Below are 25,623 nucleotides of genomic sequence, written 5' to 3' on the forward strand. Positions count from 1 at the left end.
ACTGAGCGAACCCCTGCCAGGACTCAGAACTTGTCTGTCTGTAACCCGACTCAGAGGGAGAAAGAAAAAAAAAAAAAGTTCCCCCAAGATGGCGGCTGTGACATTACTGAGGAGCTCGGCTGCTCCCGCCCGGCTGCTAGCAGGTGCGTGACTGACTTCCCGCCCTGAGCCTCCCACCCCGCCACACTCCGCGCGCTCACACTTCCCCCGCGACACTGGCGCGAGGCAATGGGCCGCCCTACCCCCCCTCCTCCTACCCAGTCCGCCACAACTCTATGGTGCTCCCGCGCGCCTCTGCCCTGCTCTCAATGTCATGTCCTACCCCCCAACCCAACACAGCCAACATGGCTCCAACATGGGGGACCTGGCTGGCTCCAACATGGGGGGATAGAGAGAGAGAGAGGGACTAATAAAGTTACATTACATTATACAGTCACTGCTTTCTCTCTATACAGTATAATACTTGGTGTGTTTATATAAAGTATTTTACATTTAAACCAGTACCTGTCCAGGCTAAACGTATCCTATCTCCAGAGAATTAAAATGTATTTTATATATTAAAATATCACCAAATTAGAGCCCGTCACTGTAGGGCGCATACGGTGCAATTAGGAAAATCGTTAATTAAAACGTTTTTCCAATCCTGATAACTGGTGTTGTGGTCATGGTGCCGGGGGTACCCTGGCCCGGTAATGAGGCAACACAATGTTTCCTGTAGGTCCATTGACGTGGTGCCTGTTTTTTGCAGAGCCACAGAAATCGCCGCCATCGCCATTTTTTGGCAGGTGACTCTCAGCCGATGACTATCTGTGCAAAAAAAGTTCCACAGAATAGACATTAGCCAGCCCCAAACTCTGATGACACCCTAATTATGCATAATCATAGTGATACGCCAGACATACAGACTCCAGGCACCATCATCACTGAAGTGACCATAGTGCTTAGAGTATTCCTTTAATCAGCTGCTTGCACTACTGCAGCATATGGTTGCTACATACTACATGGCTGAGCTTTTCATGTACTGCCCATTGGTCTCTAGAAGCAGTGCAAGAGCTGGAAAAGATAGCAGGCAAAGCACACCAGGAGACATGTTAATTAAAGGGACACTGTCGGCACTATAACCATTTTCATCATACTACAGCCACTTCAATGAGATTAGTTAGAGCACCTACAATGTCCTTTTAAGGTTTCCAGATTGTCTGTGTTTATCCCACACATGAAATTTATTATTATTATTGCCATTTATATAGCGCCAACAGATTCCGTAGCGCTTTACAATATTATAGGAGGGGGATTTAACTATAAATAGGACAATTACAAGAAAACTTACAGGAACGATAGGTTGAAGAGAACCCTGCTCAAACAAGCTTACAGTTTATATATGCACTTATTTATATACCGTAGTTGTTTTTCTATTGAAACATGCTGTCCAATGGAGTTTCCAGTGGTATCATATCCAAGGTTAATTTATTACAGCAGTATGACGGAATGTATGTACGGTATATAAAATCAGTCTTTGGCACAGCACCTGACAACTTGCTTATGCTGGTGCAGTCTCATGGTGTTACATTGGCAGAAAGGGGAATACTCAGGGGACTTCATTGATAAAGATGCTTTGGTTGCAGCATAAAAGACCGTGAACACTTCACTCTGACTGGGACATTTTTATTTATATATATATATAGAGAGAGAGAGAAAGAGAGAGAATATTTTTTCCTCTTTGTTGTTGTGATGTTTAAAAATAAATGCATTTTTTATCACTTTATTGCAGTAACATTTCCCACCATCCTGTATCTAGCGGTATCTGCAAGAAATTTCTAATTGTTTTCAAATTTGTAATTTACCCAGGTACACTTCATGCCCGCACCACAAGTATAGGGGCATGGCAGCATTGTTGCAGCCGACGAAACTTTAGTAACAACAAAATTCTTGTGGAGTTGGATGAAGCAACAGGTGAGACTATATGGGGGGTGGGAACGATGACTTAAATGGACACTAAAAGCATCCAGAAGGTCTGGATGCCAGTCCCCCCCCCCTACTTTTAACTGCAAGTGAAAACATTGCTGTTCTGCAGGCGCGCTAGTCTCCCAATGCTTTTCCATGGAAAAAGCGTTTGATTGGCAGAGATCATCAAGCTTGATGATCTCAACCATTGAGGCCGGACGGCTGCGCGGAGGCAAGGTAAATTAAACTTTTTTTCTGGGGGGGGGAGGGGACTGGGCGAAGTAGGGCACCATAGCATTAGGATTACTAGTGTTAGCGTTAGTGTTCCTTTAACTAAAGCAAAAATTGTAATAGAAAAAAAAATAATAAAATTTTAGCAACATCTTTACTTTGTCCGTTCACGAAAACCTCCCATTTATTGAGTAAACCCATTTTGTATTTACACTGTGGATTAGGTAGCATTCATTCTTAAAATAAATATCCAGAATATCCAGTATGAGTGCAGTCGACTGGTCTAAGACAATAATTATTTAAGGCCCAGTTTGAGAGGCTAGCTATTAGTGATTTAATGATCGTACCAGCGAAGGTTAATAATAGCTGACATTGCTTAACAACCAGATAGTTCAGCTGGTTTCATAATCTCTCTCAGAATATAATAAGGCTTTTATGTTGCAGAATCTGCATTTACACAGTATTTGTTGACCGAACAAACAACCAAGAGTGAGAGAGATTATTTTTAACAAGGAAATTCCTCACGTGGAAAGCTATGATCAGTGCTTTTTTTTTTTTTTCTGACGATAATTACTAGCACTAATTAGAAGATCCTTGTTTATAGTAATCACGTTTTATTAAACAAGTTTAACACATTTATTAGTATGTCCCAAACTCCCTCAAAAAAAGTACTGGCTAGATCCATTAACAGTATCTCAGATCAAGGGTGAAAAGGGTGTTCATTAGATACATAGAAATATATGCACACAAAATGTATTGAAAAATGTTTATGCAATTGTACACATTTCTCCTTTAAAAAAAATTAAAAAGAAAATTTTTATGGGGGGGTGTGGCTTGATGGCCGACCGAGCCAGACGCATGTGGTCAGTGCTCCTCAGGGAAATCTAAATTTTAAGCCATATACTGGACATTACCATTATAAGTTTGGCACTAATCCTGCTAAATTGGCAGAGGAATGCTCTGTGGAACTTTTGTGCCGACATTTGCCTGTGTTTGGTGGATATAGCCCGTGCTAGGCTTCTCAGTGGCCTTCGACCATACTGGAGGCGGGGAAGGCGCATGATCCTCTGCCTTGTCTGGAAGACAGCTTGCTTAAGAGCCCTGTTCAACTTGTTTATACACACAAATTGAGCAGTATATTGATGCCATGTATCGTTTTGTCTTTTTTTCTGTCATTGTCTATGAAGTACTTATTGACGCTGTTGTGGCATTCATTGCTTGCTTGTAACCTCTTACACAACAAAAAAATAAAGAATTCTAAAAAAATATTTAGAATTTTAGTAAAACTGTTTTGTGAGATTTATGATTATTGGTAAATTGAAAACGAAATAGTGACTTGCAGACTTAGCAACTTATTTCATTCTGTTACACAAGTTTTGCAGTTTGGTTTACAATTTGCAACAAAGCAGAATGTTTATTTCCCATACTACGCTAGTGAGAACGTTTTCTCATGGATAACTCTTATCAGGTGCATTCTTTAAAAAAGACCCTTTTCTGCTCCAGTGATGCAGGCAGTCCCCCCCCCCCCCCCCCCCCCCCCCACACACACACACACACACACACAGTCCCCCCCAAAATTAAAAAGTCTGTTTTCTAATGGGGACAATTAGCCTTGTATACTAAACTGTGAATTTACCAGAAAGTGTAAAATTGCAGGACAAACTAGAAGAAATCACTAACTCTGCTGCGATTTTCGATTCAGTTCATCACATTTCACATGTTTAGTAAATAAACCCCTAATTATTTTAATAACAAAGCTATATCCCAGTAGAGACTCATTGGATGCTATAACGTATGACCCACAGTGAAGGACTTGTTCATCTTATTTGTGTGTACACGTATATATTTGTCCTCTTCTTTCTTTCTTTTTTTCCTCTCTAGTTCACACAGACACTAAATCTAAAGATCCGTGTTTAAACATTTAGCAACTTGCTTTACGTCCTAGGCCCATAGTCCTGTATGCTTTCCATTGACAGCATGTAATGTATGACTACATGCCGCACTGCGGCAGGCCTATATCAGGTTTCTGACTAAGGTGATGTGCCCTAGTGATCAAAGGCAGCATCCTACGCTCCCCTGATCTGCTCTCATGCTGATAAGGCCTGCGTACGCTATAATATTGCTTTGTATTCTTTTTTTTATTCTCTCTCTCTTTTCTCAGGGGTGGCAGTTGTAAAAATGAAAAGCCCTCCAGTCAACAGCATGAGTTTGGAGTTTCTAACAGAATTTTCCATAACCTTAGAAAAACTGGAGATGGACCGCGGCTGTCGAGGAGTTATCCTGACCTCTGTATGTGTAACAACTGTTACTTTGCCCTGTGCTCTAACAATTTGTAATACGCAAGTAATAAGAAAACAAAAGGAGTAATAAATTAATAAAATAATATTCTGTGGACATTCAGTATGCTTAGTGATATTGTAACTGGAATATACAGGAACATTTTCAGTATCACTGAGCTGTCGTTCAGTATCTGTGCTCGAGTACGAAATACAAATGAAAAACTAAGTGTGTTTGTTTTTTTTTAGGGTTTTTGTTTTGTTTTGTTTTGTTTTTTAACTCCAAACACAATAGTTCTGTGTTCTGTTGCTTTTTTTTTCTTTTTTAAATTCACTTACTAAATCATTTTTGTTCCATCCATTGTTTAGGTTGTTCCCAAAATTTTTTCTGCGGGTCTTGACATCACTGAAATGTGCGGTAAAAGTGCAGAGCACTGTGCCGCTTTCTGGAGAGCTCTGCAAGAATTCTGGATAAAACTGTACGGATCCAACATGATGACAGTAGCAGCCATTAATGCAAGTAATCCTCTCTGGTACTAGCAAAGCATGTTGGGATTGCAGTCAGGACACCGGTACTAATTTTGAGCCAATGCTCCTTGTAAATCTAAATTCTGGAAATTCTCAGAAATGTTTAAATTATAATGAACAATCACGAAGAGCGTTTTTTTACATGATATTAACAAATAAGAAGTTTTATGTTCCCCATTCCCTTTTCTCTCTCTTTCTTATAATTAATTTTACTTTATTTTAAAGATAATTATTATTCTCTGTCTCTCAGGGTTCCAGTCCTGCTGGAGGCTGCCTCATGGCAATGTGTTGTGACTATCGAATCATGGCAGACAGCCCAAAGTTTGCAATCGGCTTGAACGAGACGCAGCTTGGTATAGTCGCACCATTTTGGTAGGGCATAAAACAAATTGTTTTAGTACTAATTGCGCTACAAGAATATTTATACTCTGGTTATTTATTTTCTTTAAATCATAACAGGTGTGGTACAGCTGGGGACTGCAAAGCAGTGCATCTAAATTTGTGAACTTCATGCAAAACAAAAATTGAAATCACTGTGAAAATTCATATGAATTTGGTGTTAAATGTGACCAATTATTTGCAGAGCAGTTTAATGGGGGCTTGACATCCACACACCTTTTTAGCCTCATCCAACATGCTTAGAAAAATGCATAATTAATTACTTCTTAAATGATCACCTCAAGTACCATAATGGCTGTCATTTGTTGAAATTGTTATGGTTGCAGCAAGCTATATCTGAAAACGTTGCATTTTAAATCCATACGATTTAACACATCTCCACCTCTATCCACCAGAGGCATCGTATCCAAACCCTCTGTCCTTGAACGCAGACTTTGGGCATGGTCAAGCTGTTAACTTCTTTCTCGTTCATTTGCACGAGCTATGCTGATGTAATTAATCTTCTCCTGCTACTGACAGGTTCAAAGATGTTATGTCAAACGTAATTGGTAATCGCATGACCGAGCAATCTCTCCAGCTGGGACAGATGTTTCCTGCCCCAGAGGCGCTGAAGATAGGTCTTGTGGATCAGTTGGTACCAGAAGATAAAGTAGAGAGTGCCGCAGCTGCCGTTGTGACTCAATGGCTTAAGGTTCCAGGTAATTATTGTAGAAAGGTCTAGAATGAAAACGGTTACCTGTATTCTATGTTGGGGATTTGCAGCCCTAAAGACAATCACTTATCTCATATTTATTTCTGTACAAAGTAATGAAGTTTAACTCCACCATTTTAGTTATAGGCAAGCTGGTCTAACTTGGATAATTAGTTTAATGAACTCTAAGTGACCTTCAAGTGTTGGGGAGGAGGGCTTTTTTTTTTTTTTTTAAGTTTTATTCTATTCTATTTTGTTTTCTTGGTCATGTTGACCTTAATGCTCTGATTATTAATACCCCCTCTATAAAGGAGCCTTTTTTTTCTGTCTCTCCTGTTTCTCTGAAAAGATCTTCACCTAGGGCGTATTATTGTGGTTGTCGGTATCTGTTTGTCTGTGCCTCACTTTCTCTCTCTTTAAAGCCTTATAATATACACCAGCGTTTCCAAACGTTTAGCAATATTACAGACTGTAATGTGTGAAACATTATGCTTCATTCACAGACCATGCCAGGCAGCTCACAAAGTCTATGATGCGGAAGCAGTACGTAGAGAAGCTGGTGAGCCAAAGGGAAGCCGATATCAACAACTTTGTTAGCTTTATCACAAGGGACTCTATCCAGAAATCTCTGCAGGCATACATGGACAGACTGAAACAGAAAAAGCAGTAATCTGCAAAAGGCAGGCAGCACTGTAGAAAACCCAAATTGTCCATTGCAAAATAAAAACGTATGATGTGAGCAAGAACAGAATCCTCAACCTTTTACCACTGTGGCTTTTTCTGCATCAGTTCCTGCTGTTAAAAAATTGGATCTTTTGTCTTCCATATGCTAACCTCCTACTTTAAATTTCTAATTCTATTTAGACAAATGACCTGGAGCCTTAAAGATATGTACTATAGGTTGCTCCTAGCGCGACCTGTTTTCTATGTTTGATCTTTGAGTACACAGGTATCGTCAAACACACACTTATGTCATTAATAACAATGAACTTAATAATTTGTGATGAATAAATATATTGTACATTTACAGTTTTTATGTTATCAGTTATTCGCTAAACACGTCGCTGAGTGTTTGGTTTTATTTCATACTTAATTACTGAAAGCTTACAGCAACTGTTCAGAATGTGTCCATTTCACTGGCAACCTTGATCAAGCTCTGGATTTACTCCTAATATGCCAAATGTGGAAATTTAAACAACAAACACAGCCTATTGAAAACGTCTGTCTCCATGAACAGTTCTCATAAAGTTTAAAAATAGTACATATCTAACTTTCTGTGTGTTTTGAAGGTGGATTGTGCATGAACACGCATTATCTAGCTCAAAGGGTGGATTATGTATTACCCGCCTGGAATTAAATGATCCAATCACTGCATTGTCATTGTAAAAGCCCTGCTTGAATGTTTATTTAATTGCAACGTTGGTTCTCCACTCTTAAGTGGGCTTTTTTTGATAACACAACTTGAACATATTTTTACTTTTGTCTGCACTGCTTTTCAGGCAGAGTGCCTGCGAGGAGAAGATGCATCTTCCCTCCTCCTCCGTAGCTTCTTTATTTTTTTTTATTTTATTTTTTTAAAAGAAACCCTCCCACCCTCCCCTCGCTGGCCCAGAGCACGCGTATGAGATCTGAGCCTGCAAATAGATCCAATCACAGGCTTCCCTATGAGAAGCCAATTTATTGGACTGCGCACGGGCACAGCGACGTCAGGTGGGGGAGCGTAAAAGCAGCACTGGGAGCATTGCATGGCGCTGGATTTCAGGTAAGTAAAATCTTTTATTACAGGTTTTACAGCGCAGTGCCAATAGTGCATATTACACCAGAGAGGTCCCCTCTCTCAAATGTGTTATAGTAACCCTTTAAGGCCAGAGTAGCCAAACTGGAGGCATAGCTGACTTACTATAGTGAATAACCCTGTAAGTGATTCTGGGTTATATATACTAAACATATATATATACTAAACATAGCAAATAACTATAGTTGTTGCACTTGTATACAAAGTTCAAGGTAAGGGACACAGTAATATGCTTTTCGACATAAGAAGCCACATTTTATTTTAACAATGATCAAACATTCTGACCCAGCATATCACATATAGGCTAAACCTAAATTAATACAGCCGTTTCAAAATGATATATTGTGAACATTTATGGGATGAACTCTTAACTCTATACACATATTTTACTATACATTTGCACATGTTGCTAAAATTGTTTATAGTGAAAGATAAATTTACATCATGGCCATTTATTAAATATAAATATTTTGCATAAAATGTAATATCATTCGGATTATTACCACCTGTTTACATCTAGATACTGGTACGGCAACAGAGGAGGCTTTACCTCTTTAAACCCGTAAGGACGAGGGGGCGGAACCTGACCACCAAGCTGATCAGACACATGCAGCTTGAGCTCCTACACTAAATGCTGGAATTAACCTTAATAAGCCTGAAACTGGAACACATCTGCACAAATTTCGACATATTCATGGTCAGGGGATCCCGGGCAAGCAATATTAACCCTTTCTGGACCATTCTCAGCAACGCGAGCCCAGGGATCCTGCTGCGGCCTACCGGGCCCAGGCTGGATGAGAGGCGGCCGATCTCGTTGCGGCCTGGCCCCACACGTGGCCCGCTACACTCACGCACCCCCCACCCGGACTGGCGGGGGTCATCCCAGTCCCCTCGGAGCTGACAAACCGGGCACGCATATACTTACTCTATTTTTATATAGTTTTATTTTATTTTCAATTTGCCTATAATATTCCTACTGAGAATAGGACAACAAAGCATAAAGATAAAAAAACATGATTTCCTTTTTAAAAATTAAAAGAAATTGCAGGGGATATAGGGATGGAGTACGTATAATCATATATTCTAAAAAAAAAAAAAGATATAAAAAGTAATTTCATGTTTCACTTTTTGGAATTAAAGGGGGAAATGGCACATTTAAAGAGATGAGCAGCTTTGTAATGTAGTGTCTGCATCCAATTTAAAATGTAGAATTTAAAAGATCAAGATCTAGCCATGTGTATCCGTAAGTGATTGGTTCTTTCAGCAGAGATGTGTGCTCACTACAGGAGGTTTGGCTTGCCATGTTGTGGTAAGTGACTGAGTTTAAGATTAGAGCGATAAAAGTACTGGGAGGCATATTGCGATTCGTCTAAAATTTACCATGAGAGTGCTCATGTGGCAGAGCCGGTTTAAGAGACATTGATCAATATCTGTCAGGAATGTATTTATGTTAATCCACAGACCAATGAAATTTAAATTAGGGAATGAAGGTGTGTTGAAGTTTAGGTCGGATAATTTTAAGGACCTCTAATTCGGATGATTTAAAAGAGAATTATCTGAAATTAATTTCAAAATTTTCCACTATAAAAATCTGGAGAAAAAAAAATTACAGTTCTGATATTTGGATTTGAATGGATTGCCTCTAAGAATGGTAAAAATCATACGACAAATGATTTTGGGAAGCCTGTGATGGTTCTATTGATGGTGATTGCTACTCTTGTTAGAATTTAATTTTCAGAAAATCCTGGTGCTAAGAAATATATTCAATCCATTACAGCACTTTTTCACCAAAATCTACATTTGTCAGTGTTGCAAGTTTAAAAACAACAACAACAATTTCATCCTATCAAAAAGTATCCTCATTGATAGAGAGTAGAAGTCCAGTCTTTATATTATCAAGGGTACAATCAGTATCGTCCCTTGCTGATTTGATTGAGGGAGCCAAGGAACATAGAAATAAAAATAAGATTTTTCAAACCATGCATCATTAGTCTATGTCCATCTTAACGCCAGGGTTGTCATTTTGCCCTTAATGCCTTTGAGGTCACAGAAAGACCGGACCAAGGTTCCATCTAATTTCTGAAACACATTCATAGTATCTAACAACTTTTAAATGATAAATAATCTATATTATGTACACTTTGTGTATTTATAAGGGTGTATATAAAAATGTAGTGGTGGTGTGTGTAGGTGTTTAGTATATTCACATATAAGGAAGATGAGTACTGTATATGAATTTTCGGATACGAAGACTGATAGCTGCATGCAAGGTATATTCCTGACATCACACGGGGCAAATGCAGCTGAAATCACCATGTTGGGAGGGTACATTCTGTCCTTCTTCTTGTCGAATTTGGAAATCCTACCTCAAGCACACTTCAGATCCACCTCCACAGGGAAATGATCACTCAAAGCTAAAGCCTGCAAATATATAGATTTTGTTTGTGTTCACGTAGAATCATTATACATCAATGGGCAGTCAAAGCAAAAATAACTTTAGCTTAATAAAGTGGTTATGGTGTCGCTGCAGCCTCATTGCTCAATTCTCTGCCATTTAGGAGTAAAATCACTTTTATGTAGCTCTAGTCACACTTCCCCTGGCTGAGACTCAAACAGCCTCCCTGCACACTTCCTGAAAACGAGTGTTCATGGCACTGTGTTTAATTTAGAATTTTACATCTCCTTCTCTGTTAATTGCTTGCATTAGCTGCTTGTGTGTGATTGCATTTTCTTTTATACCTGGTACAGAAAAAGTGAGTCTAGCACGCAGAGTAAACCCTATTTTTAAAATATCTTATGTTCCACTAAGCCATTTAAAAAATATTAATATTATTGTTAAATAGTTATTTTAGGGGCAGGGCCAAGCACCTAAGATGGCAGGACGTGCTTTCTAGTTGCTCCTGCTACCTCGAATTTACCTTGAGGATAATCCGCGTTCATCCTGCCACATGACACTCAATTAAGTCTGCTAAATAATCTTAGTGCCAGCAGCCACACATATTGACAGCCTGAAGCGCCTGAGAGCGTTAGATACTCACACATACAGCCTCCTGAGAGTGAGGGCCTGTTGACTGGGAGAGACGGCCACTCTCCTGACTCAAGGCCTACATCTCACCACAAGCCGATTATAACCCCGTTAGCTCCCCCCCCTTTTGGACCGGTGGGGGTTATCCCGGTCCCCACTGGATGTCCATCGGCAAACGACCTGGTGTGAGGTGCTTAAAGGGACACTCCAGGCACCCAGACCACTTCTGCCCATTGGAGTGGTCTGGTGCCAACTCCCACTACCCTTAACCCTGCAAATGTAATTAGTGCAGTTTTTTATAAACTGCAATAATTACCTTGCAGGGTTACGTCCTCCCCTAGTGCCTGTCTACTATGTGCTATAGCGTCGCTGGACATCCTCACGCTGTGTGAGGACCTCCAGCGTCGCTAAAATCCCCATAGGAAAGCATTGAAAAGCATTTTTAATGCTTTACTATGAAGAGGTCTAATGTGCATGCGCCTCCAGCAGCCGTCACATACCTGTGCCTCAGCTAATACATGGAAGATCTCCCACAAGCTGCATACAGCCTTAGGTCCCCGCTCAGCAAGGTCTGTGGCGTGCAAGGAGACGAGCCTGAAGATCTGTCCCTCGGGCTGGACACAGCCGGCTCAATGTGGCATCAAAAGAGGAGACCATCGTTGTTTGGGGCCGGAGGGTTTTTTCTTTGTTTTCATTTGGGTTTTAATCGTTCGCAGTGTGATAGGCTAAGTTTATATAAATTTAATTATCTTATCAGATTTTAGCCCTGCATGCCTGGCTACAGATAGGATCTGTCTTCACTAATTTGGTTGGTGTACCATACATGAGCATTAGCATCGAGCTGCCCGCCACACCCAGTGCTAGTTACACTTAGCATACACTGAACAATTCTGGCTTATAGCAAGTTAACTTCTCTCACTGCATAGTCGGTTAGAATTGTGCTTTCTGTACCGCTTCATTTTTATAAATATATTCTGCTTATTCTCCTCTCATCTAAACAAAAAAAATGTAAATGATATGCATGCCGCAACAACGTCTTACTATGTAACTTTTATATGCTAGACTCTGCTATCGTGGCATTGTCGGCCTGTGTGTTATTTTGTTATGCACAACAAAAATAAAGAATTTTAAAAAATAAAAATAGTTATTTTATTTATTTTGTATTCAGTGCTAAAGTTACTTTTCCTGATCCAGGTCTACATTTTTTTTAAATATTATAAGTGTCCCGTAAAGAAAAGCTGTACATCAACATAGTTAATAGACATTTTTACACATATAGCTATATACTCACTTCCTCTGTTGTCATTTTGTGCTTTTTCTGAAAGTTGTATACTTTGGCGGAGTTCGGAACTATTGCCTCCTGTAAGTCAGAGCCACTAACTACGATCCTGAAAAAGAAATGTAATATTCAGAATAACTATGCAGAGCTAAATTATACTACTATTACATTTGAACACATCTGTCACCTTTTTCTTAATGTTTGTTTCTGTTTTCTGAATGTAGGGGCTATTGAATATCTTGAGAACCAGAATTCTCATTTTCTGGGTACTCAATGCCATTAACACACAGTCTATTTCATCTTCTACATTAGAACGCTCCAATAAACTTCACTATTTAGAGGTCCTCGCTACCAAAAACTTAAAGTGGATTGCACCAGAGGTAGTTCTTCCATTGAAGTGACCCATGTTTTTATAGCAAAATGAATTACACTACCTCTGAGATAATGCCCCGTGAAGACTGAAAATGTACTTGTCACGGGGGGGACACTACTTTACATTAAATTAAAGAGGAAAATATTTCATTTTTGACTTGAGCTAGTAGAATTAATGAGATAACCACTCTCTCCTCTCCTGTCAATCAATTCACAGTGTAGACATCTATACATTTACTAACTGATGGACAGACATGAACAGGAGGTCTTTTTACTGAGAAGTTCTCCTGCTCTATATCACAACAGCTACAGCATATAGAGGGTAGCTTAGTTGAGGAATTTTGGAGTGGAGGGACAGGTATTGTTTAATTTTGATCCCAATGTTCTGGTTCTGAATTTGTCTGCATGTTAGCTCTTTATAGAACGCTATATCATAGCTCTCTTCAGCATCTCTATCCTCACTAAGAATGAGCCCCCTCATAGCAGCTGGCCTTTACCTGTCGTATGCACAGTCTGACGCTCCCACAGTCGTATCCACTGAGTCCTCGATGAGCCAGGAGAAGACATCTTCATTACGGAGACGGATATTAGACCAATCAGACGAGGACACGTAGCTGCAGGCGGCATTAAAATCTCCTAGGAAAATTATGTTCTGCAAAGGATTAAAGTAATTCAATTATAACCCTTTACATTCACTTGTAAAAAAAATAATTAATAATTTTATATATATATATATATATATATATATATATATATATATATATATATAGGCAATTGAAATGGTTGGCTGCACTCACGGATTTTTCTTAAAACGTAACTTTTATTTAATTATATAAGAGCAGATCAACGTTTCAGTCCCTCTTGTGGACTTTCATCAGGATCATCCACAAGAGGGACTGAAACGCTGATCTGCTCTTATATAATTAAATAAAAGTTAAGTTTTAAGAAAAATCCGTGAGTGCAGCCAACCATTTCAATTGCCTGGATACTGGAGCCCTGGTGATGCACCCGGTTATACAACAGTGAAGCCTGAGTACAAGGTATGATAACTTTTTATATATATATATATATATATATATATATATATATACATTCCAACAGAGTTGTGGTGGGGGGAAAAGTGTGGATGAAAACCCCTTAGACATAAAGAAAGTGGATAGTTAATACATTGCTACACACCAATAACACAAATACACACACCAATCAAGCCAGAAGACTTGCTTTCCCGACAGAAATCTCACTTTAACAGTGCTCTCACTACTGTAAGGGATTCTGGGTAGGAGTCCATGTATAAAGTGGAATTGAGGCAACAATGTGGTTCTTTGTTGAGCTTATTTGAATAAACTTACCCAGTATGAATTGACTGGTGTGTGTATTTATGTTTAGCAATGTATTAACTATATATAATATAAGTGTAAGTGTGTACAGGCACATAATAGGTAGAGCATTTTAAAAAGTTTATATTAGTAATGCAAAACAAAAAATAAAAAAAAACAGAGAGAGTCTTTCAATGTTCTAAAGGAATGGATTGTTGGTGACTTCTTAAGCAGCATCCAGCAGACATTATTATAACTAACTCTCCAGTTTCACTTGGGTGCTGACTGCATCTAACAGGGTTAATCGTTAAAGTGAGAATTTTGATCTCCCTGCCCGCTGAGCGAAGGCCCCCTCAAAGTTCCAGGTCCCTGTCTGAGCCAAAGCATCACAGAGATGCTGTTCTACCCCTGGTCTTCCCTGCTCTATAACTTGTAAATACATGTGGCCTGAGTAATGTGTTTTTGAGAAAGGAAAACATCATAAAATCCTTCACATTAAGTTTTACATTTTATGTCAGCACAACCGGAGCTAACGATCTACTACCGGTCCTACAAACATCATAATCTCTGTGCTCTCACCCAAGAAACATGTCCACAAATCTACAAGACGTTTCCCTGTTGTAATGTCAAAACTTACATCTGTCTCCCATTTGTTCTGCACGTCTTCGTAGACATCGAATAACGCGTCTATCTCACGCACGGCGTCTTTAGGGGCAGCATGTAATGGGACTAACACAAAACTTCCGATAGCTATAGGAAAAAGACACAGACACCACAGCTTAATGTTGGGTAAATGTAGACACGACTTCAAATAATAGCCATCTCTCTCTCGCTGCAGAACTTCAACTAACATTGTCCACTGTGCAATTTGATGGTTGCGTCAAGTTACAAAACAAGAATATGATTTTACAAAGCAAAAGCTATTTAATATTCCATATGAGCCTTACAGAACTTTGGGAAGATAGCTACGTAAGGTAAAATTGTCCCACTCTCAGCAATGGCTATTTGATGTTAAATAAAAAGGTAAAAAATAAAATAGAAAGAAAACAAAATAACACATTTGTTATGAAGCATTTTACAATCTTTGTGTTCGGCTTTTTATTCCGGTGTAACGCTGCAATAAATACAAGTGAGAAGTCATTGGATATTTGTATCAATCATACACATTTATAGTAAAACATTTATATTAAAGTGGTGCACACGTCTAGATTTACCTCTTTTATCTCTCAACTAGTCTGTTTTATTAGAATATTGTAATTCATAGGTGTCTTACTAATCTGAATGAATGTAGAGAAAAGAGAAATTGTTTAATAGTATGTTGTGCCAGTTTGTTATTTCACACAAGTATAAAGAGTCTTTTCCCAAGAAAAGACCACCAATTTTGGACCAATAATGGATATGCCTTTCTAAGTTCCGAACTGGCCTTGACCTATATCTTTACATTGATGGACACCTTATAGGCAGGACTGATCCTATAGGGGTGCACAGGGTAAAGGCCCTCTACGTTACGACATATAATGATGAGGCAGCCATAAGAGTTTCTTAAAAGACAGTTTTTTGGGTTGGACTAACCCTTTAAACAATCTTACATTCTAAGTAGATTGGTATATTTACCCAAGAGGTAAAGGTAGGATCTATTTCATGTAATGGGAAACGAGGGCCGGCAGTAGGTAGTTAGAAGAATTGTGGGTTAGTGAGGTGCGGGGAGGGAAAGAAGTTAACAGTTTCATTGATTGAAATATAATCAGCTGCTGGCATCCTAGTCACTGGGCTATGTGTGAATCGGTATAAATAATGCACACAGTACACAGCAGAGGATGAGATGACTTCAGACTAATAAGACATACTTAGCTTCTTCCGGTATGTGTCACCTTGCAGTCTAACTGTAAGGAAGCAAGTTAAATCCTATGTCTCTCACCTGTTCCCGGGGCGTTGAACATGACCACAAATGGCTCCCTGCTAAAGGTGTCCTCTCCGGTGTACATGTTGTGATCATGGAAGTGATAAGAGTCTTCCACAGAAACTTTGTCATTCCTAGAATTGAAATATAGATTAGAGGTTTGGACACATCATGCAAATAGAGCAGGGCCGGTGCAAGGATTTTTGCCGCCCTAGGCAAAAGAATAATTTGCCCCCACTATATGACATCACAATGACCCACCCATATGAACATGAAGCAGCTCCATTTTTTTGGGCCCCTTACACAGCTCAAGGTCTGGGCCCCCAGGTGGCCCACCCATAAATCCACCTACATGTTCCACCCATGAGTTCGCTCACAGGGAGTGGAGTGTGTAGCGGATGTGTTATTGTAGCGGATCTAATGTGTGTGCTTATGGAATGTAGTATATAGGGATACCAGTTTGTGTAGGTGATGCAGTGTGTGTGTGTGTGTAGTGGAAGCAGTGTGTTTTTGTGTAAGGGATAGAAAGCAGTGTGTGTTTGTGTGTAAGGGATGTATTGTGTGTTTCTGGTTGTGTTTAAGGGATGCATTGTGTGAATCTGTGTGTGTATGTGTAAGGGATGCAGTGTGTGTGTCTGTCAGGGGTGCATTGAGCGTGTGTGTAAGAGATGCATTGTGTTTCTGTGTGTGTGTAAGAGAAGCTATGTGTGTTTGTGTGTATGTGTGTGTGTAAGGGATGCATTGTGCGCTTATGTGTATGTGTGCAAGAGATGCATTGTCTTTGTGTATAAGGGCTGCATTGTGTGTATGTGTGTAATTGATGCAGTGTATGTTTCTCTGTGTGTAAGGGAAGCATGGTGTGTTTCTGTGTGTGTAGGGATGCATTGTGTGTTTCTGTGTATGTATAGGGAAGCATTGTGTGTGTAGTGTGAAAGAGAGAGTTTGTGGGGTAGGATAGGGGTCCTACCAGACCCTTAATGCTTCGCTTTCCCCCCTTCCTCAGCCTCTCTCCCCTCTTGTCCCTTACTGCTCTCCCCTCCTGTCACTTAGAGGTCTCCCCTCCTGTCACTTAGAGCTCTTCCCTCCTGTCCCTTAGTGCTCTCCCCTGCCCCACTGTCCCTTAGTGCTCTCCCTTCCTGTCCCTTGGTGCTCTCCCCTCCCATCCCTTAGAGCTCCCTCCCCCCTGTCCCCCCTGTCCCTTGGTGCTCTCTCCTACCCCCTGTCCTATAAAGCTCTCCCGTGTGTCCAATAGAGCTCTCTCCTGCACCTTAGTGTTCTCTCCTCCCCTGTCCCTCAGTGGTCTCTACTCTCCTCCCCCCCCTTTCCATTAGTGATCTCTCTTCTCTCCCTCCCCATTAGTGGTCTCTGCTCTCCTCTGGTCTCTCTACCCCTCTTTACATTAGTTGTCTCTCCTCTCCCTACCCTTTGCATTAGTGGTCTCTCCTCTCCCCCTCCTCCTCCCCTGGTGGTCTCTCCTCTCCTAAGGGGAACTTAGGGACTGCCTAAGACGCCTATAGGAAGCACCGGCCTTGAGATAGAGCTTGTGTGTAATTAAAAGGATATTCCACTGCTTAAATAAAAAATAAACATCACTGTTTAGTAGATATAACCCCAATGAAAACATGCATGGATTTAATTAGGTATATTTATGTTGTGAGTATATTCTAAAAATATTTTGCAAAAGCTGCAGATCTCTGCAAGCCGTCCCGTACTATCCCCGCCCAGACTTTCTGTGGCTGTGCAATCAGAGACTTCCCAATGCAGGGCAGGTGGTCTGAGCAATTGCTGACTCTTGAGTTTACTTCCACTGAGTTAACTAAACTAGGAAGTGATAGGACCTGCTGTCTGATTGACCACCAGGTGAATGTAACAAGGATAATTTATATTTGAATCTGCATTTTTTTATAAAAGAAAATCACAGGGTGAATTCAAAGTGCATTTCAAATTTAAGGCCAGGTGAACCGGAAGCATAGCTGCCAATCAGGTTTAAGCATTTGTGTAAAGCTTGGCCTCCTCGTATTTTATTGGCCAGTGTTAACACCTTAGAGGAAGCTGTCTCTTGTTTCTTACCTGTAAACAAATAGGTATCGCTCTGTATAGGTGTCTCGTCCTAAGGTGTCACTGACCACGTGCGAATATACATCTCCAGATCCCAGGCTGCGCCCACCAAAAGAGAGAGATATTATTAGATTTTATTAAAACATAACATCAAGTCTTGATTTTTTTAAAGACACTGAAGAAAGTATTATGTTCGTTTTGATATCTCACGTAGAACCAAAACCACCATTTCTTTAGTATTTTCTCCTGCTTTCCTTCAACAAGCTTCCCTATATCCAGTTCTGTGTCTAAAGAAATACCAACATTCTACTTCCGTCTGTTCGGAATCCTGAATTTCCCCATCTTTTTCTGTCTTTTCAAAAATCTCACAAACCATTTCAACTGTAACACTTGCTCACTGGGTCAAATGGTCTTTGGATTTGGCCGGGATTGACATTTCTGTCTTTGGTTATTATTATTATTATTATTATTTTATTACTTATAGAGCACAATCAGATCGGTTTACTTTTTGCTTGTGAAGCAGTGGCCTAAATTTTTTTTTTTTTACATCAGGAGGAAATTGGAAGATATTATGAAATTTGCTGATTGGTCTAACTAACGAATCTACTTTTAAATATTTTTTATCTTAAGCCAATTCAACACATTTCTTCCTTTAAACGAGCATAATATGAGCCTCCACGTCTTGTGATAAAATTAATTGATTTTACTAATAAATGATGTAAAGTCCTGATTTTATTAAAAACATGGAGGCGAGTATTATCCCACCGTATTTTTCTTCCCTCCCTTTTGTTTATATTTACATTATTATTTCTTATAGGTATTTATTGTATGTATTATACATGTTTCATGATTATTATCTATAGTAATTTTTGAAGTCTAGTATATATCTAGTTAATTTCATAATTTAGTCAATATCTTTACCTCAACGGTTGATATAATTTTGCTAATTTTATTTTATTGTGTCCATAATGTAATTCTGCTTGGACATATGAAAATGTAGATAATTTTCATCTAGCTTCATTGTGTCCAATTTCTGTTTTCCTCATATTCTGAGTTACTTATTATTCTTAATTCGAGTTATTCATCGTTTGTTAGATTATTTTACCACTGTTTGATTAGTAACCTGTTTCGGTTGCAAAGAAAGAGGACTTTGGAACGTTGTCTACGATATCTACAAACTGCTTTGTAAACTGATTGGCTAACCGTTGTATGCCAGTTGATGCAAATTTTAAATCTTTTTCCGTTCATTTATTAATTCTCTTTGCAGCTTTAATTAAGTAACGAAAGAAAAATGCATAATGTGAGCCTCCGTGTCTTGTAATAAAATTGGTTAAAGCTTTCACAAAAGCACAATACCAAGTAGCATAATCAGTGTAGTATAAAACAAATATTAACATCCCTCAATAAATATTAACATCTAATGCTCTATAATTTTACTGTTTGAAGGAGATGACGGGGAGTGTCTACTTCCTCATTTTTTTTATAAACCTGTATTACGCAATTTTAATTTGCTTTATGTGATATGCAAAAATGTTTTAAAGCATGTTTTCATTGACTAACTGATTTCTAATTTCTTGTTCCCCCATTTATAATCATGTCGCTACTATAAAACCCTCTGTATTTTTGTCCTTTATTCGGTCTCTTGCGTCTAATCTCTTTTATTCTTATTATACTGCCAGTCCATAGTTATCTGGTTTTTGTACGATGGAATGCTGGAATCAGTGTGATATCGCTCAACATGACAGAACTTCCTCATTATTTAGACTAAATATATCCAACGTGGACAGCAATCGATAGTCTAAGAGCATTAGTGCTCAGGTTGCACGGACTCTCATACTGAAGTGTAGTGTTTATGGTAATACCTAATTACATTATAAGTCCATGTATAATAGTATCCCATTTAATATTATGAGCATCTCATGTGAAAGAATGTCTGATAATTCTGTTCTGTTACTGCAAATTGGGTCAAGGTTCTATGAAGCAGGTGATTGACAAGAATGTCTCCCGGAAGAATTTCTGTATATAGGACACAGCAGCATGACATTCTCCATGAGTGATGTTTGACGTGTGGATCTTGTCGATGTATTTCATTATCACTGACTGGTAGTCGGATTGATCTCGATATAGTCGACTCCATGGTAGCTGGGGGAGCTAATTATTATTATTATTTCAAATCTTTACTTACCCATTGAGCTCATCCATGAGTGTTATGACTGCACTTAGATCAGTGTCCCTGACTTCCTGAATTAAGACGATATCATAACGAGGCAATATCTGTAAGTACAATGTGAGAGTTAATGCCCTCTTTGATCTGCTTTTCCTCAAATTGATGTTCCCACAATTATCCCAGAGTCCCCAGTTTGATATGCAAATGAGCACAGACAGGCATTGTGTTTTAGTCTGCATGTCTGCAGAGACAATGGACACTGGACAGTATTTTAAACACCAATTTTCTTTTTAAAAAACAAAGCATGGGCTATGAACCCAAGTGATCAGTGACCAGAAGCAACCATGGACTGAGGTTTCAGGATTGCGGGTCTCACCAGCATGGCGCTGGTTCTGGTCAGGAAATTGAAGTCGCTCTAAGAACATGCGACTAGGTACCAAAAAGATTATGGTGAGACCAAACACGATAACACTCCCCACAGTGGAAACACAAAAAGGACTGCTTCATCACCTGCCTATCTCAAGATGGACTTTATGAAGTCCTTTTTGGGCACAGAAATCATGACTATCCACAACAAGCCCAAAGTCCCCAGCTTGACATGCATAAATAATTGATTTACCTTTAGCATTATTGGAGCTACTGCCGAATTCTTCATTTTTGAGTCTCCAAAAGACTGGATGTTAAATGCTCCAATCTTCAAAGCTGGAACCGCTTTCAGGGAGAGAGCCAGCGACACCATAAAGACTAACCACAACATCTCTGTAACAAAACGCACAGGTCAGACATTTGACCTTTCAAATCAGTATCATTAGGCATGAAACTATTTTTAATGAAAACCATATTTCTCTTTTAGGTTTTCTGAATTTCTGTTGAGATTTTACTTCATAACAATAGGCTTTTTTCTTTATTTTTTTTCTTTTTAAATTTGTAATGTCAAGACTTAAGTTATATAAAAAATTTATTCTAGCTAATTGTACACTGATCAGCCACAACATTAAAACCTTTCCTAATATCGTGTAGGTCCCCTCGTGCTCTCAAAACAGCTCTGATGCGTTGGAGGCATGGACTTCACGAGAATTCTAAATGTGTCCTGTAGTATCTGGCAAAGACATTAGCAGCACATCCTTTAAGTCCTGCAGGTTGTGATGTGAGGCTTGTTTGGATCTGATTTGTTGTTCTAGAACATCTCACAGATGCTCAATCGGATTGAGATCTAGGAAATTAGGAGGCCAAGGCAACACTTTGAACTCTTTGTCTTGTTCCTCAAACAATTCCTGAACAAGTTTTGCAATGTGGCAAAGTGCATTATCCTGCTGAAAGAGGCCACCACTACCATCAGGGAACACCATTGCCATGAATGGGTGTACATGGTCTGCAACAAGCTCTAGGTAGGTAGTACGTGTCAGAATAACATCCACATGAATGCCAGGACCCAAGGTTTCCCGACAGAACATAACAGCATAACACTGCCTCCGCCTGCCTGCCATCTTCCCATAGTGCATCCTGATGCCATCTCTTCCCTACGTAAATGATGCACATGCACCCGGCCATCCACCTGATCTAAAAGAAAATATGATTCATCAGACCAGGCAAACTTCTTCCATTGCTCCATGATCCAGTTCTGACACTCACGTCCCCATTGAAGGTACTTTCGACAGTGGACAGGTGTCATCATGGGCACTCTGACCTGTCTGCAGCTATGCAATCCCATGCTCAGCAAACTGCGATGCACTGGTCAGCATTACGTTTTTCAGCAAATTTGAGCTACAGTAGCTCTTCTGTGTGATCGGACCAGACAGGCTAGCCTTAGCTCCCTATGTGAATCAATGAGCCTTTGGTACCCATGACCCTGACACTTGTTAACCAGTTGTCCTTCCTTGCACCACTTATGGTAGGTACTAACCACTGGATACCTGGTAGATACCACAAGACTTGATGTTTTGGAGATTCTCTGACCCAGTCATCTAGCCATCACTATTTGGACCTTGTCAAAGTCATTTAGATCTTTTCGCTTGCCCGTTTCTCCTGCTTCTAGCACATGAAATTTAAGATATGACTGTTCACGTACTGTCTTATATCCCACACCTGGACAGATGCCATTGTAATGATATAATCAATGTTACTCAGTGCTGTTAGTGTTTTTTAAGGTTGTGGCTGATCAGTGTAAATGCTTGGCAAAAATAGCTGAATTGGAAAAATCACCCAACTAAGCTGCTTTTTCCAGATTAGACAAAATTCTAGAAGTGGTGCAATCAGCAGGAACATTCAGTTGGTTTCCATAGTGACTGCTCAACTTTTAGAATTTAGCTCCACTTTAATTCCTGTGTATACGCAAACAGCAAAGTAACTGCCCAACTTGTTGTCCTGGTCGTACCTTGACATATTGGTATATATGTGTTTTCTTTTTTAGCCAATCAGAAAAGGCAGGTTTACAAATGTTTATGTCCATTGTCCTGTGGCTGTTAATTTTGAAATGCTAAATTTAGGCTTGACTTAAGTTTGAATGATGGCATGATGACTCAAGATAAGCTTGATTCAGCTAGCATCAAGGCGAATATGTTTTTGTTTGAAGAATGATTCAAGCTAAAATTAACCTTGTACGTAAAATAGATATTATCTAACTGAAGGGTGTGTTGTTTTTTAATCATGTAGGGTTATTGAATCATGTCTTCCCTTTGACAGATACTTGAACGTTTGCATATTTATTAAGACCCGTAATTACTCTGCTTACAGGCCATCAGCTTGTCTAATCACTAGCCGTCAAGATACATATTTTACGTTGACATCTCGTGACAGCATTACATGACTGGCCACAAATTCAGCCCAAAATTAAAGGAAAACACTAGTTACTATTTCTGGACTTGTGTTTATGGACATTCTACTTAAAGGAACACTCCAATCCATTTAAGCACTTCAGCTCCTTGAAGTGCTATAGCAATTAACTGTCTATGCCGTTTGTCTTATTATATAAAAATGACGAATTCAAGAGGAATCAGCACTTTTCTATCAACTCTGGGCAGTCGAGAGAGCTCAATGCAGATGTGGGGACAGCATACACCATGCTTCTCAGTGCTTATCAGTAGGAACCGTTGGATTGGCCAGGAGATTGTCAGTTCTGGTGATCTCACAAAGGCCAAGGGACTGTTTGTCAACTGGATTAGAGGTATATATAAGCATTTTTGGTGACTGAGAGGGCCCAAAATCTAAACTGTGAACGTAAGACACCAATGTTATATATGAAAATGTATGTTTTTATAACACTGGATTCTGCACTTAAATCCCACCGTTGATGTGAAGATTGGACCATAATGCTGACAGCTGGAGCACACAGTCTGGCTGTGAGGGACATATTTCTTGACCCCGATGACACTTTACCAACATGGCAGGAGGATGAGGAGAGTGTGCATCTTATGCACAAATGTGCCTGTTTTCAACCATCCCTCACCACATCTCCTCCACCTCTGCAGGTTGGATGGAGAGGCCATTATTGAACATCTGCTTCAGTTTTGAGTCCACCTCGGGATCCATTTTGGGCCAAAAAAAGAATGGTTGGTGAATGGCAGGTAAGAGAAATAAAAGAAGACTCCATGGGACTCGAGGGTGCGGCTATTGCTTGTCGGACACAGGAGCGTCTTGTTCTCCAAATAGAAAATTGGATACTCACCAATTTATTCACCGATTTAAAAAAAATGATTTCACGAAAAATATGTGCAAATCAAACACAGTGAATGATTTATTTTTATATTTTCTGTTAATTTCACAGATATTAATCCCATTGTACGACGGCAAGGAGTTTGCTGGCGCTATATAAATAATAAAATAGTAATAATTAATCTTATGGTAACCTGGCTAGCTATCCCTGGTATCGAGACTGATAGTCTAGGGCAATTGTATCAGCTTTATCTATGACTAGCTACTCCTTACAGAGATGATTCTGGTATTATTTTTTGCAGTAGGCCTAAATCCTTTGCATTGTTTTCTAAAAATGTGTCAGATACTATAGTTTGGAATTATTGTTACATGATCTCTAGTTTGCCTTACATTTTACATGTTGGTTACATATTTACATAACACAACTGATTGGCAAATAAATCCTCACATATATTAAAAATGGGGCTTTAATGAACACTCCAAGCACCATAACCACTGCCACATGCTATAGCGATTATGGTGTCAGCAGTGCGTTGGAGACCCCGGATTGTAAGTATTCAAACTGCTTTAAAATGGTTTGACTTCTTAATTGGGGTTCACCTCTACTACTTCATACATTAAGAATAAACTACCTAAGCAGGAGCATTTGTTAGCCTAAATTAGGCCCTGCAGTACAGAGCTAGCTCATTGGCTGAGCAGTCAACTTATCACTCTCAGTCGTTGAGCCAAGAACTTTGGCTTAGCTTAGACACATAACTTCTGACTCTCTGTCTGAACCTCTGAAGTGGTGGAGGTGACGAGCGGTGCCTGGGAGATACCTCTTAAGAAGTCACATCATTCTAAAATGGTATGACTACTTACAATAGGGGGAGGGGCAGGGGGGTGTATGGGTATGATTACGGTGCTCAGAGTCTTCCTTTAAGGGTGTACAAACAACAATCCAGAATTACAGGAAACTCCCTACAAACACAATATAAATATGCGGCAATAAATAATTTTTCTTGCTTTTCAGGTTGAGGTTTCAAAATCCTCCTATGTAGAAATAGTTATATTGTACGATATACTCTTCCATTCAATAAAAAAAAAAAAAAAAGTTTATTTACTAACCAGTCAAATTTCGTGAAATTAAATTTTCCGAAACGTAGGCCGAAATAGCTGATTTGGAAAAAATAGTCCCAGCTTGGCTTATATGAACACAATTTTGCTATTCACAACAATTAACTTTGTGAATAAACCCTGCAGAGCGTAACGGTGAGGGGCATTAAGTTCAGTTCAGGTTTTTTTCCCCCTAAATATTTCATGTCAGTACCTTTCATGCTAGGCCCCAGGTGTTCTAACTCCTTGGCGGTCTAATTGGTAGCTTCTTTATATATCATATTTCACAGACAGCCTTTGCAGATTTTATCTAGGGGTAATTATAGGGAATAAATGGTAATTGTTTACTAATCAGGCCCCAATGAAATTAGAATGCAAGAGAGTAAATACTACGATGTGTGCTACATCATTTTGTTAATTGATTGAAAATATTTTTTTTCTTTTTTTTTTTTTAATTCTTTATTTTATTTGTGCATAGAAAATTCAAATCTGGCTTACAATGCCACAACAGGTAAGGTAAGCATTTTTCAACATAGCATGACAGTAGTTAGGCATTAGTGGGTATAGCACAATTTTGTATATAATAATGTCGCTTCTCTAGGTGTTGTTCTATGTTGCTGAACAGGAAAGATGAGTTACACGATTAGACAGAGCAGGATAAGATATGGTTAATGCTATAATGTAAGGTGTTGCTATTAGGAGGTAGATTGATTGGCAGTTGCCTAAAAATATCTGCATGTTGGTTGTGGAGCTATCGCTAGTGATTATGCTAAACATTTAGAGGCTTAACTGTAAATATGCCTAGTGTGTGTAGTAAAGGGTTATGCTGGTGTGGGGTCACTAGGCTTGAGGTGTAAGCGTGCTGGGCTTGAAGAGTAAGCTGCTTGTAATGAATC

General features: G+C 39.3%; 2 protein-coding genes across 2 annotated transcripts in view; one reads left to right on the forward strand and one right to left on the reverse strand.

Annotated features, from left to right (window-relative positions):
• The first annotated feature begins 4 nt into the window (after nucleotides 1-4).
• Nucleotides 5-7,098, forward strand: ECI1 (enoyl-CoA delta isomerase 1). Its single transcript, XM_063430571.1, has 7 exons — nucleotides 5-143; nucleotides 1,849-1,953; nucleotides 4,337-4,464; nucleotides 4,821-4,967; nucleotides 5,230-5,351; nucleotides 5,898-6,076; nucleotides 6,573-7,098. Exons 1-7 carry the CDS (start codon nucleotides 89-91, stop codon nucleotides 6,737-6,739), a joined length of 903 nt encoding a protein of 300 aa, XP_063286641.1. The 5' UTR covers nucleotides 5-88; the 3' UTR covers nucleotides 6,740-7,098.
• Nucleotides 7,099-9,429: 2,331 nt separating this feature from the next.
• Nucleotides 9,430-25,623, reverse strand: part of LOC134570961 (deoxyribonuclease-1-like) — a 19,117-nt gene continuing 2,923 nt past the window's right edge. The window contains exons 2-9 of the mRNA XM_063428985.1: nucleotides 20,601-20,738; nucleotides 20,000-20,088; nucleotides 17,827-17,913; nucleotides 15,775-15,890; nucleotides 14,494-14,606; nucleotides 13,038-13,192; nucleotides 12,181-12,277; nucleotides 9,430-10,285 (exon numbers count right to left, since the gene is read on the reverse strand). Coding sequence (XP_063285055.1) covers nucleotides 10,232-10,285; nucleotides 12,181-12,277; nucleotides 13,038-13,192; nucleotides 14,494-14,606; nucleotides 15,775-15,890; nucleotides 17,827-17,913; nucleotides 20,000-20,088; nucleotides 20,601-20,738 — 849 coding nt within the window. The 3' untranslated portion in view covers nucleotides 9,430-10,231. The remainder of the gene's footprint in view (nucleotides 10,286-12,180; nucleotides 12,278-13,037; nucleotides 13,193-14,493; nucleotides 14,607-15,774; nucleotides 15,891-17,826; nucleotides 17,914-19,999; nucleotides 20,089-20,600; nucleotides 20,739-25,623) is intronic.

The sequence above is a fragment of the Pelobates fuscus genome, chromosome 8 (assembly GCF_036172605.1).
Source record: "Pelobates fuscus isolate aPelFus1 chromosome 8, aPelFus1.pri, whole genome shotgun sequence".
NCBI lineage: Eukaryota > Metazoa > Chordata > Amphibia > Anura > Pelobatidae > Pelobates > Pelobates fuscus.